The following is a 12208-nucleotide window of genomic DNA, read 5'->3' as shown; positions in this document are numbered from 1 at the left end:
AGGCACTATCAGAACCCACTTCAGGCTCAGCCTTGAATGAACAAAACACAGCCCCAGCTGTGAAGGCCCCAGCAGAAGGAAAAAGGGTCAGATCCCTGGACAATCAGTGAAGTTCAGGCAATGCTCTCCTCCTTTCCTGCATCAGCCAGCCCTTCCTGGCCCATCCAACCCTCTGGTCCTGCCTAAGGAAACAAATGTGGGGAGAAATGCTGAAGCTAAAGGGAGCATGAGCCCAGCAGTGGGCCACAGCTGAGATCTGCAGCCCAGGGGGACAGCCAGGAGCAGAAGATGGAACCTGTCACAGGAGGAAGGTCAAGACAGGGATCATTTGCTTACAATCTTTATTGAAGTCATACAAAAGTTGCCAAAAAGTGAAAAAATACACTATATACAAAACCATTTTCCTTGTAAGGAGAGGAGTGTCCAAGGTTAAAGAACCATTATCATACTGTGCTTTCAACTGCAGCCCCTGATTCTGCTTGTGGCCTTTTCTCTGTCTAAAAGAGAAGATAAGGGTTTGTTTTTAAAAGACAAGACACAGTCTTACAGCACCAACTCATGCAGCAGCCCAAGGGTTCTGTAATTTGAAGATTTACATATGTGAGCTTTGCCAGTCACCAGAGCCCACCACTATCCTAAAGCATTGAGAGTAACAAGTGCAGCCCAGGGGTAAGTAATAAAACCCAGGAACATTAAAAACTGGGGGAAGAAGACCCTGTGCTGGAGTTGAGCCCAGCAGAAAAACACCCAGAACCTGTCTCTGTCCCACCCCAGAGGTGACAAGGCTCCACAGCTGGGTCTGTCCAGCCCACGCAGGGTCAGCACCACAGCACAACATGCATCCTTCTCATTAGGAATATTCTTCATCTCCTCTGGTAAACCTTGTGAAGGACAGCAGGCAATAAAACCAGGACATCTACCAGGCACAGAACAATCCCTGAACAGAGAGGGGGGGAAATAAAATAAAAAGCACGGCCCAGACTCCTGGCTCAGCTGCCCACCTCCTCTTCCATTTTTTCCGCAACCTCATTTCCACTGGGGACAGGCTCCCCACCACCACCATTGACAGCCGGTTCTGGTTTAGATTTCTTGGCTTCATTGTCTCCCTGATGAGTCTCCTCCTCTGGTTTCCTCTGAAGACAAAATTGTTTATAATCTCCACTAAGTACAAATCAAAGTTTAAATCTTTTTGAGAAATTTAGCATCAGCTGTCACTGCACATCATCTACCCAACCTCTGCTTGCCAGGCTCAGGACAGACTCCACAGTGCTGGGGTTTAACCAGAGCTTTGAGGCTCTGACACCATGGTCTCGACCACACTGACACTTAGGGTGCCACCATCTCCAGGACTGAGTTATCCTTAGTAACAGTCTGGCAAGGAAAGGTGCAACCACTGAGTCTGTAACAATTCTAACAGTTCCAGGGTAGACTTACGGCATCTACAACATTGGAAATTATCTAAAGCAGCAGCTCCAAATCACTCCAGCACACCTGAACTGACAGGCCAACAGAATAGAGGCAACATAGAACTGAGAGTATCCCCTACAAGATCTTAAGTTTTTATTAGCAGAGAACACATAATATTTAAAGGAATCAAGTTCTCAATATCTGATATCTTTAAGAGGCAGTTTATCGTTACCACCAGTTGTGCCTTGACTATTTATTAAGTCCAAGTCCCAATTTCCTTTTGGAAAGAAGGGAACCCAGCCCAGCCTGCTTGACTGCCTTTTTCTTGGGATCTGCAGGTAACCCTGCTGCTCTTGAGGATCCTCAGCAGAGGAACCTCTGTTGTTTAGAGAACACCCGCAGAAGCCACACAACTGGGTCAGATTTATATCAGTCTGGGTCTGGCAGGGTGCTGAACCACCAAGAATGGTCTACTGGAGGCCAGATGACTTCCAGACTGATTGCTTCCCAGTGGAAAGCAGTTTCATACACTACTGGTTTTACTTTTGTAGTGTTTTCCCATTATACAACTAAGTTAAGAAAAAATACTTTTTAGACAAATCCAATTACACAGAGCAAGCCAGCTGTACTTCACCAAGCTGCTTAACAAATCATTTCTGGACTCACCTTTTTCCTGACTAAATGAGATATGTCTGTTACACACTGAGATGCACCATCAGCTCCTTTCCTTACTGGAATCTGTTACAAGACAGGCATTGACACATGAGCAAATGCAACCAGTAATCCTTAGAGCAGATGAGAATTAACAACATTCATTTTTAGATTAACTTACTGTGGACACAGAACCACGGTCTTCACTTTGTGCAAAGCCAGATGTAGTTCCAACCTTAAGAAAAGCAGAAAAAACAAACTATGGCACATGATACATGTGAACTGAGTGAGATACAGAAAGCCCAAGTCTTTCACATCCCAACGCTGGATTCTGCACTTCTGCACAGGACAGATGCAATGTGCACTCCACATGTGCCTGGCCGATCATTTCCAGCCCTGATACATTAAATGCCACAGAAGCCTACCAAATTCCTGTTTAGTTTGGAACAATTAGTATCAGGGGTCTTACTAAATATCCTCTTTCAATGTCAGCTGCCTCTGTTTCCTTCTCACAATCACAGCCTGGTAACACCTGTGAGCAACCACCAGCCCTTGATCAAGTCTGAGCTCCTCCCCCATTACTGATTTACTCTTAAGTTCCACTGGAAGAAGGGCTGGGTCAAAAGGAAACCTCAGGACACACTCACCAGAGTTGCTTTCAGTCCTAGCTCAGCTACTTTTGCACTCTTCTGTGACTCCTTTGAATCTTCTATCTTCTCTTTAATTTCAGGAAGCAGTCCCTTCAGTTCTTCTATCTCCTTCTCGTCCTCAGGGGACCCAGTGTCTGCCTTCTTTGTCCGCTCAGTCAGTATTGCTAGGGTGAAACAGTTATCAGGGCAGAACACCTCAAGATAAAGTAACTGTCCAGTTACCACAATCCAGAAGCAACTATCTATCTGCCAACAAACAGTTTTAACAATTCTGCCCTTGGTGTAGTCTGTCATCACTTTCAGCCAAAACACAACACAGCAGACAATGAGCATCCCTCACTAATTTGCCTTGTGAAAACTCACTAGGCAGAGTTCAGAATTCCACATACCCAGTCTCTTGTCTATGACCTCCATGGACTTCCCAAACTGCAGCACAGCCTCGTCGAAGTCGCTGTTGTAGTGGTAGGCCAGGGCGAGCTGGTAGTGGCTCTCAGCCAGCAGCCGGTCATGAGCCTCCAGGTACTTCTGCTGCAGGGCCAGGCAGGCCTGGAACTCCTCTATTGCCTGTGTGTAGTTTTCTACAGGAGAAAGCCCCAAGGTCTTTACAAACCTCAGTAATTACCCACAGCAGCACCATTTAAACCCTGGTTTGGTTACTCCATGTTTTGTTACACATTATACAGTGTGCAAACAGAACCACCACTGAATGCAGCAGTGCTGGGCTGCTTTCAGGCTGTCAGATGACAACAGTGCCTCCCCTGAGACAATGTCTAGGCCAGCTCCTCTGTTTCTCTGACAAGTGGTTTGTCTAATTTCAGCACAGAAAACTGAGCAGGCAAGTCAAAGCAGGCACCAAATCCTCCTGCTTTACCTGCTACCAGGAACTGGATGTAACCAGTCACAACTGCAACATAGATCTGCAGCTAAGGACAGTGCCACCTTCCTGCCAAGCTCTCCCTGAATGTGCTCTAGTGACATAAAATATGACCCTTATTCTGCAGCCCTGGCCCAGAAACCTGTTGGATTATTTCCAACACCTGCCCCAGAGAACATATACATTTGGATTTAGCAAGATGAAAACACATTTTTAAATTAAAAGCAAGCAAGACATTAAAAGGCACAAACATGGGGCTTGCTTCCCACTCCTTTTTTCTGCTGTGTAATGCAAGAGTCTTTCCTGACTATAACCTTGGATTTGGGATGGTCTAAGAGGGACAACTATTTTTCATGACAATTTCAGCAAGTCTCTCAAGTTCTCAAGCAAGGTTTGGTCACTTCAAAAAGCAGAACACAAGGCTGATCTGGCAACACACTGCTTCCTACTCAAACTTTTTTTTCCTCACTGCTCTGCAAAAGCACAGACTATCCTACTTAAGGCACCAACAATTACTTCCAAAGCTTCTTACATGGCTGCAACTATCATGATGAGTCTGTTTTCTCATCCTGACAGCCTTAACTCACATCTGCTCATTTTAAAGTACAAAACCCAGTGACAGAAAGTAGAACCAAACACTTTACACGTGACAATTCACATTACTTACCAGATTCAATGCTAACTTCTCCTAACTTCAAATGGGCTTGAGCTGCATGGAGCTGAGCTTCTTTTGTTTCTTGTCTGCAGCAAGAAGAAAAAAATAGTTTTCAAATCCTGATCAGAGCATGCCACATTCTCTAACTGGCTATGCCACCATCCAATTTACACTGAATTTCTGTGGCATATACCCAAATTAGAACTTTAGTCCTTACCTCTTATAAATGACTTTTGCTAACTCCAGCATGTCCCAGGCTAGCTCAAGATTGCCAATTTCATCCTCCTCGCTTTCCTGTAAAAACCAGAAGCGCATGACAGATTAAGTGACTTGGTCATAGATCACATCAAACACCACCACTAAATTCCCAACCAGTGTTACCAAGGAATCAGTTTCTGCAAGAGGTAAACATCTCACCACTAGAAAAGAAAAGAAAAAAAAAAGAAAAAAAAGAAAAAAAAAAAAAAAAGGCAGAAAATGCAGAAGAGGTTATTGCATCAACCAAGCCTTTGCCTGGAGTAAAGATGTTCCAATGGAACATTAACTTGCATTGCTTTGTGATATGCTTTATTTTTTTCCAGAAAAAACAGGGCACCAAGCACCAGTATTATCCAAAGAGCAAGATCTTGGTTAAGGTTCTCTTTAGATGAACCAATCAAGTACAGCTTTTATAATGAGACTTTGACCTTTGTTGGAATAGTCTGAGAAAGTGACAGTTGTCTCAAATGCTTAGTGCCACCCTATGAGGCTGCAGATTTTTCCAGGCATTTTGACTGCTACATCAATGCACATCTCAGGTTTGAGGAGCACCGCACTTCTCAAACAATTCCCATCCTAATCACAGCTTACTGGACCAAGAGACTTCAACATGTACAGTAAAACAACCAGACAAGCAGAGAATCAACTGTTCCAAGTAACTCCAGAGACAGGCTGGAACAGCTCTCCCTGCCTGCCCCTGCACCACCAGGCCACGTTAGCTCAGCACACCACAAGCATTTGTGTCAGAGCAGCTGAACAAACCCAAGTTTACAGACACAGCTGACCAAGATGCTACAGTGCAGACTAGGCCTAACTCTGGCCATTCCTAGGCAATATTGGCTTTCAGAAGTACTTTCCTACACAGAACTAAATGAAACACAAATAAGCTTTTACAAGGACATCAGCATCATATTTAGGCCTAATACTGCATCCTTCCATAAGCACTGGCGTCAGAGCGACCTCACCTTGTCTTCCACTGTCAATTCATTCTCCTTATCATCTTCAGCTTTATCATTTTCTTTATCTTCCTCTTCAGATTCTTCTGTTTCTAGGAGGCAAGTAGATGCATGAGGACACTTCTTGTTACTGTGCTTGCTCAACATGGAGTCAGGCAGAATATGTTATACCCAGCCCTTATCTTTCCAGTGACAGGTTAGAGGTGGGATGTAAGAAGAGCATATACATTAAAGTCTCAGCATCAGCAGCCATCTTGCTGACACTGTTCAGCACTGCAGACTAAAGCAGTCCATAAGTTTAACTTCTTACTGTCCACAACAGAAACTTACATAGAATTTAGTTCTCACAAATCTGTTGTCAGCTCTCACTGAAGCCACAAGATCCTGAGCAGCCCTAGAGGCACTGGCCAGCTGCTGAACTTCATGCTACAGAAAGTGTTCTCAGCAAGATAGCTGCCAAGCTGCACACAAATTAGTCTGTTTCTGAGTTCATGATCTTCATGTCAAGGATTTAAGTGTCAATGTTAATGAACCTCCTCTTGTGTAGTACACTAATTTGACTTCTGACACTATGCAGAAGCATCACATCATCTGTTCTACCAGCAGAAATTTTGGGAAAATGTGCACGAAGGAACGTGGCTAATAACTTCAGAGCACTGGCTGGTCTGCAGGCTGAAGTCACACACATAATTCCTGTATCACAACCTCTGGCTAATTCCAGAACAGGAGCTTGATTGAGGGTGGGGGAGGACTAGAGAGCCTGTGAACTCAGTAGTGTAACTTCCAGCACACACCCACCACTGAGAGGGCCAAACCTGTAAACATGACGACACTGTGAACAAAGGGAAAACAGAAGAGATGTCAGGACGCTAAGATTTAAATAGTGGGAGGAGTTTGGAATGACACAGCACCGGACCAGATGTTCCAGAGGGTCCTCACACTCCCAGACTTGGGGCAAAAAGCACTAGTATGTGTGCACAAGCAGCCTTTCAGCACTGAGGGCGAGGAACAGGTAACTAACTACTCTTTAGTATATTTTCCATGATCCTCTCTCCACAGAGACACCCTCTTAGGCCACTGCTCAGCCAGTGAGTGTTCACTGTTTTTAGCAGAACAAATCCTTCCAGGGTCCAGGACTGTTTAGTCTGAACATTTGCCACTCCTGAAGTAAGGCACTGCCTGTGAAGATGAGTTACTGATAAGCCAAGCTGCAATTACAGTTCATCAATTAACTCGTGCAATAGAAAGCACAAGCCCACTAAGGCCACAAAGTACTGCTGCAGCAAAGGGTGCAAGTCTTACCTCAACAGAGCCCTGGAAACAGCAATTATGAAGCAGGGAAGCAGAAGGGCAGAAGCTGGACAGCCAGAAGACTGCACTAGAGCAGCAATAAGGCTTCAGCAAATCAAGTTTAGATTTTCTAACTAAATTCTCCCTAGCAATGACTATTAGAAAGACTCCAATGAAGAGTTCCTTTTTTCCACCAGAAGTAAATTTACTGCTTTATGTGTTCAGCTGTTTTTGTTTTTTCACCACCAATTTGAAATAAAACACAGCTATAACCAGAATAAATTTGTGCTTCAAGTTATGTGAAGGTTAGTGCAATACACCCAGATGCATGCAAGTGAACATCCATTCAGTATTCTCCACCAGCCTAGCCATTACTTACACATTTCACAGGGCTGTCAGTTTGCTTTCAAGTAAGACTTGCTTTGCAGTTAGTTAAGCGTTAGTCAAGAGAAACCGAGTCTATTCACTATTCCTTGAAACTTTACTTGTATGTAAAGTCCTTCAAGGGCCCCTTTACTGTGCCTTTTCCTTACTCTAAGGCAAACAGAAAATTCTGAATGGAACACTTTTTACCCATTGTTAGCCAAATCCATCAAGTCATCCACCCACAAGTACTTTTCTCCTCTCAGTGTTACCTTCTCCCTCTTCCATCAGGTCATCTTTCTCTTCTTTTTCTACCTTAGCACCTTCACCCTCTTCCATCAGGTCATCTTTCTTTTCCTCTTTCTCTACCTTAGCAGCAACTTCAGCCTTTTCTTTCATGTCATTAGGCGGCTCTTTGCCCTCTGTGGGCACAGGTTCCTCTGAAGACTCTGTCTCTTTAGATTCACCTGGTTTCTCTTCTGTAACTGTCTCTACTGGCTCTTGTTTCTCTTCTGCCTTCTGTTCAGCCACCTCTGCATCCCCTTCTGCAGCTTCTTTCTGTTCCACAGCAGCTGCTTCCTCTGCTTCTGCCTTCTCTTCTACAGCTGTCTGTGTCTGCCCTTCTACAGTCTCTCCCTTCTCCACAGCTGGCTCTTTTTCTGTTGCTTCTGCTGACTGTTCTCCCATCTCTCCCTTCTCTTCCACAGACACTTCTCCCGCTTCAGCCTCTTCTCCAGCTGCCTTTGCCTCCTTGTCTGACACTTCTGTCGTTCTCTCCTTCTCCTCACTTGCCTTCTCTATCTTGTCCTCAGGCACAGTCTTCTGCTCTTTTTCTACCTCCTTCTCTTCCACAGCTGCCTCCTCTTTCACAGGCACCTGCTTCTGCTCTTCTGAAGTTTCTTCTCTTCCCACAGAAATCTCAGTCTTCTCTTCAACCTCTTTGGGCTTTGCATCCTTGTCAGCAGCTGCTTCTTTGGGTTGTTCTTCTGTAATCTCCTTCATTTTAGCATCCTCTTCTTTGATTTCCTTCTCAGATACTACTGTAGACTCCTCTGTGGACTTTTTGGCTTCTTCCCCCATGGCGTTATAAACCTGTTCTCTCAACTCCTCCCTTGCTTCTTCTACATGATTGAGGAAGCATAAACATTTCTTCGAGTTTAGTGATAAAGACATTAATGGGCACTGACAACACCACCCTCAAGACCCTCAAGTGTGTTGGTTTGTTACCAAGTTGGATGACTTTCCTAAAAGCTTCATTTTCCAAGTACAAGGAATTAGCAGACAACCAACATAGCCACTTGATCTAAACAAGTCCCTTCCCCTTCCCCAGACTGCAGCATTGCAAGCGGCCGCTCAAGCAGTGTGCGGTTGTGCAGCGATTTTAGTCACAGCTAAGCAAGAGGTGCCAGTGCTTTAACAGTCTGGATGGACAGGAATTCCTGCATCCTCTCCAGCTGCGGGGAGTATAAAATAGCCACTGCTCTTGGGACTTTGTACAGACTCTGGCCTGTGGCACTACACACACTGTACTGCTACAAGGTTACAAAGCAGTTGGAGTCAGCGGTGAAGCTTAAGAAAGCAAGTTTGAATGCAGTGCTTCAGGACACAGACACCTGGTGACCCTTTACACATGCTTTCAGTGAACAGCCCCTTGAAGATGTTTTACAGGTTTTGCTCATCTTTAAGCAAGACTAAAAAAAAAACCAAACAGAAACAGAGTCCATTCAGACCGCCAAGAGTTTCAATAGAATGATTCAGGCTACCCAAGATACCAATGGACTAAACTTGGATCATTCCAACAAGAAAACACAGCCTGGTGCCTCCATGGCAGGGTAGGCAGCTTTACATACCATCAGCAGCTGGCAATGCAGAGTCATCTTCTGCCTTTTCTCCTTCCTCTTCCACCTGCACCCCTTCTAAGGCATTTCCCAGCACACCATTTTCCATTCTAAAGGGAATAGGAGTTTGTTATCCCCTGAATCTTTTAATACCATAATTTGAACTGAACAAGCTTCAGTGCCACAGCCCATCACACCCAGGGCAATTCTGTCCAGAAAGGAGTGAAATCCTGCTACACCAGACACACTCTTCACCAAATGACAAACTGTCACCATACCTTGCCAACTCCAGGAGAGATTTTCCATAATAAAAAAAAGCTTCTGCACACTCATCCGCTGTCTCACCATATTTTTTACCCCTACAAAAATAATAAAGAATTATTTGCCTGTGCCTGCTTTAGATTTGGATATGTGAAATTGAACATTAACTATTCCTAGACAAAAGGATCACTTTCTTGGCTCATTTCCCATTGCTTTAAACAAATATTGAATGCTTCTCTCAGCTAGATATGGTTCTCAAACGTCCCGCTGAGGAAATTAATCTGTAACCCAAAAAGTACTATTCACAGAGACTGATCAAGACTAGTGAACAAGTTACTAGAGAAGACACCTGCATAACAAACTATCAAATCCCTTTCCCTCCTTAGGCAGCTCTATTGGTAATGCCTATCACAAAAGCCAGCTAAACTGCATGCCAGCTACAGCACTGTCCAACTCTTGGATGACTTTAAATAGTTTGCCCCCTCCTCAGTTGCATTCTAAATTATAAACATGTTAGGTAAAAATCCCAACCTTTCTTGCATAACCCACATCAGAAGAGACAAGCTGAAGCCCAAGCCCAGCAAAAACACACCGAACATTCTACTACTCACAGTAAGCTTGCAGCTTCCTGGAATGCATTCACAGCAGCTGGAATATTTCCCATTACCAAGTGTTTCTGTCCCAAACCCAATAGTTTCTTTGATTCTCCGTCCACATCCATACTGGAGGAAGGAGAAACAAATGAAATACAAATTTTTGCTAGTTTTCAAAGTAATTTCAGCTTTCAAAACCTAGTCTGTTTAATGGAATAGAGAGTTGCATACATTATAGTGTTTGGAACTATCAGGGTGGGTGGGATTTGTTTGGTTTTGTTTGTGTAAATCTGAAACAACTTATAGCTTCAATACCAAGGGAAGACAGGCAATTTCATCCAATCACTGCAAGTATCACAATCTGCTGTGAAAAAGGCTGCTGAAAAATATACTTTAGAAGCTGCACACCAACACACCACAGAGCACCACTGATTCAGTCGCCAATGCTAAATCAAGAAAAATAAACTCAAGTTAAAACTTTTCATATCACAGCACGGTGCATCTGAGAAGAATGACAGATGCAAGTATCAGCTTCAATTGAGTGCATCTCACACAGCTTCATTTCCACAAGGTCCAGCCCAGTATCTCATAGTGGGATGAGAAGCTGCCCATAGGAATACCATCTATCACGTGCCAGCGGCATACTTGTGCCTCTCCAGCACTAATTAAAGACCCAAAAACTTCAAGAACAGCTAGTATTTTTGTATGTATCAGTCCCTGAAAGGGCCTTGCTGTAAAAGATTTGTGCAAACCACTGGTGAGCACAGGTTTTCAGCACCTACAGCACGCATGGGAGTTACACTCCAAGTCTAAGAATCAATCTGAAGGGTGACCTTTGTGTTCCACTCATTAACTCCGGGATTTTGTGTTATTTGATAATTGACTGTTCCAGCTCCCATCTCACCTGTCTGTCTTGTCTGTGGATGTGGAAGGAGCTGCCAGTTCCTCTTCCATCCTGCAAACAGAAAATCGAATGTTCTTTTAATTCACGTTTACATCCAGCCACTCATTTCCCGGCACGAGCTGAGCTCTCGGGGATGCAAAACCAGCACCATGAGTCTGGATTAGAGGTGCCCATCCACCCCGAGCGAGCTCAGGCACTCAGTTTGGTGTTTATTGTCGGAAGGGAGGCTGTGAGGGGCTCTGTCAGGCCCTGCCCGGCCGGTCCCGCGCAGACAATGGGGCCTTTCCCGCCTTCCGCCGGCCCCGCCCCCCGCCCTTGGCGCCAAACCCCGGCGGCGGCTCCTCACGGGCCGTCGGTCACGTGACACCCACCCCCTTCCCCCAGCCCGCCCCGCGGCGTCGGCTGCCCCCAACAAAGATGGCGGCCGCCGCGCAGCGGTCACGTGGTGGCTCCGCGCGAGCCGTGCGGGCCCAGCTGGCGCCGGAGGAGCGGGGCGGCGGCACGTACCACCACCGGCGGGGGGGACGGCGGACGCAGGTACCACAAACGGCGAGGGGGGGACGGGGGAGGCAGGTACCAGAAACGGCGAGGAGGAAATGGGGGGAGGGGGGTGTGCAGCTTCGCCAGCCCTACCCCTAAGGAAATCCGGCTCCCCTTACCCCCCCATCCCCCCGGTACCCTGCGGCCCGAAGGCGCCCCCCCTTCTCCCCTGATACCCCCCGTCCCCGACACGCACACACTGTAACCGGGGCCAACCCGCGCGGCCCTACCTAGTCTGGGAGGCCGGCGCGGGCTCAACGCAGGGGGGAGCGGCGGTGGCCGAGGATTGCATAGAAGCTGCTAGAGAGAGGGGCGGCGGCGGCAGAGTGCAGCCCCCTGCCCCTCCGGCTGGCTATATACCCCCGAGGACACGCCCCGGCTCGCCTGGCGGCGCGCGCGCGCCGCGGGGGGACTACCGCTCCCGGCACGCTGCGCGCCCGACCCGCCGCGGGACGCCGGGGGCGCTGCCGCGCGGGGCGCACTGGGAAGTGTAGTGCCGGCGAGGGAGGCGGGGTCCCGCGGGGCATGCCGGGAGGTGCAGTCCCGCTCCCTCACAGCCCGGCTGTGGGAGCCCCTCAGCCCCAGCCTGGGGGCCCGGGAGGCTGCAGCTCCCCGGCCCGGGCTCTGCACCCGCTCTCGGCCTCTTCCAGGCGAGCAGGCCCTGGGCTTCGGCCCAGCTCACGCAGATGCTCGGCTCTCCCCTGGCAAATAAACACACGAGCAGGCAGAACTGACATGGCCGCTGCCCTGTCACAGCACAGCCCAGCACCGAGACCTCCAGGCTCTGCTATTTCAAGGTAAAAGTTCTCCAGCTTCAACCCCGTTATGTCCCTCCCTGCAGGAACAGAGCTGGGAAGTGTGGGGGTCACAGAGCTACAGCGCTAATGTGCTTTTCTTGGGAATTCTCCCAGCCCACTTAGGTACTCTTGCTCAGAGAAATAACTAGAGAAAGTTAACTGGGGCCTTGA

At 47.1% G+C, this 12208-nt stretch overlaps 1 protein-coding gene across 2 annotated transcripts; it reads right to left on the bottom strand.

Annotated features, from left to right (window-relative positions):
• Positions 1-330: 330 nt before the first annotated feature.
• On the bottom strand, positions 331-11672 carry NASP (nuclear autoantigenic sperm protein). 2 transcript variants are annotated; one of them, XM_058842934.1, is made up of 15 exons: positions 11471-11672; positions 10701-10751; positions 9815-9925; positions 9221-9301; positions 8955-9052; positions 7377-8225; positions 5461-5543; positions 4455-4531; positions 4250-4323; positions 3098-3286; positions 2706-2872; positions 2240-2293; positions 2074-2145; positions 1002-1133; positions 331-497 (listed from the first exon to the last, which is right to left on the bottom strand). In XM_058842934.1, the coding sequence occupies exons 1-15, from the start codon at positions 11530-11532 to the stop codon at positions 444-446; spliced, it is 2154 nt and encodes a 717-aa protein (XP_058698917.1). In that variant the 5' UTR covers positions 11533-11672; the 3' UTR covers positions 331-443. The 2 variants fall into 2 exon arrangements, with proteins under 2 accessions (XP_058698917.1, XP_058698918.1); XM_058842935.1 differs by lacking the exons at positions 331-497; positions 1002-1133 and adding an exon at positions 1140-1371.
• Between the last annotated feature and the right edge of the window lie 536 nt (positions 11673-12208).

Source organism: Poecile atricapillus, chromosome 7, assembly GCF_030490865.1.
Source record: "Poecile atricapillus isolate bPoeAtr1 chromosome 7, bPoeAtr1.hap1, whole genome shotgun sequence".
NCBI lineage: Eukaryota > Metazoa > Chordata > Aves > Passeriformes > Paridae > Poecile > Poecile atricapillus.
The sequence above is the reverse complement of the archived record's forward strand: the minus strand, read 5'-3'. Positions and strand labels throughout refer to the sequence as shown.

Excerpts from the sequence above, each read along its gene's own strand:
- NASP (XM_058842934.1), bottom strand. The coding sequence starts at position 11,532 with ATGCAATCCTCGGCCACCGCCGCTCCCCCCTGCGTTGAGCCCGCGCCG. Across the intron at positions 5,544-7,376 it reads CCTGATGGAAGAGGGAGAAG|AAACAGAAGAATCTGAAGAG; the intron begins GTAACACTGAGA and ends CTTGCCTCCTAG. Across the intron at positions 3,287-4,249 it reads AGAAGTTAGCATTGAATCTG|AAAACTACACACAGGCAATA; the intron begins GTAAGTAATGTG and ends TTTCTCCTGTAG.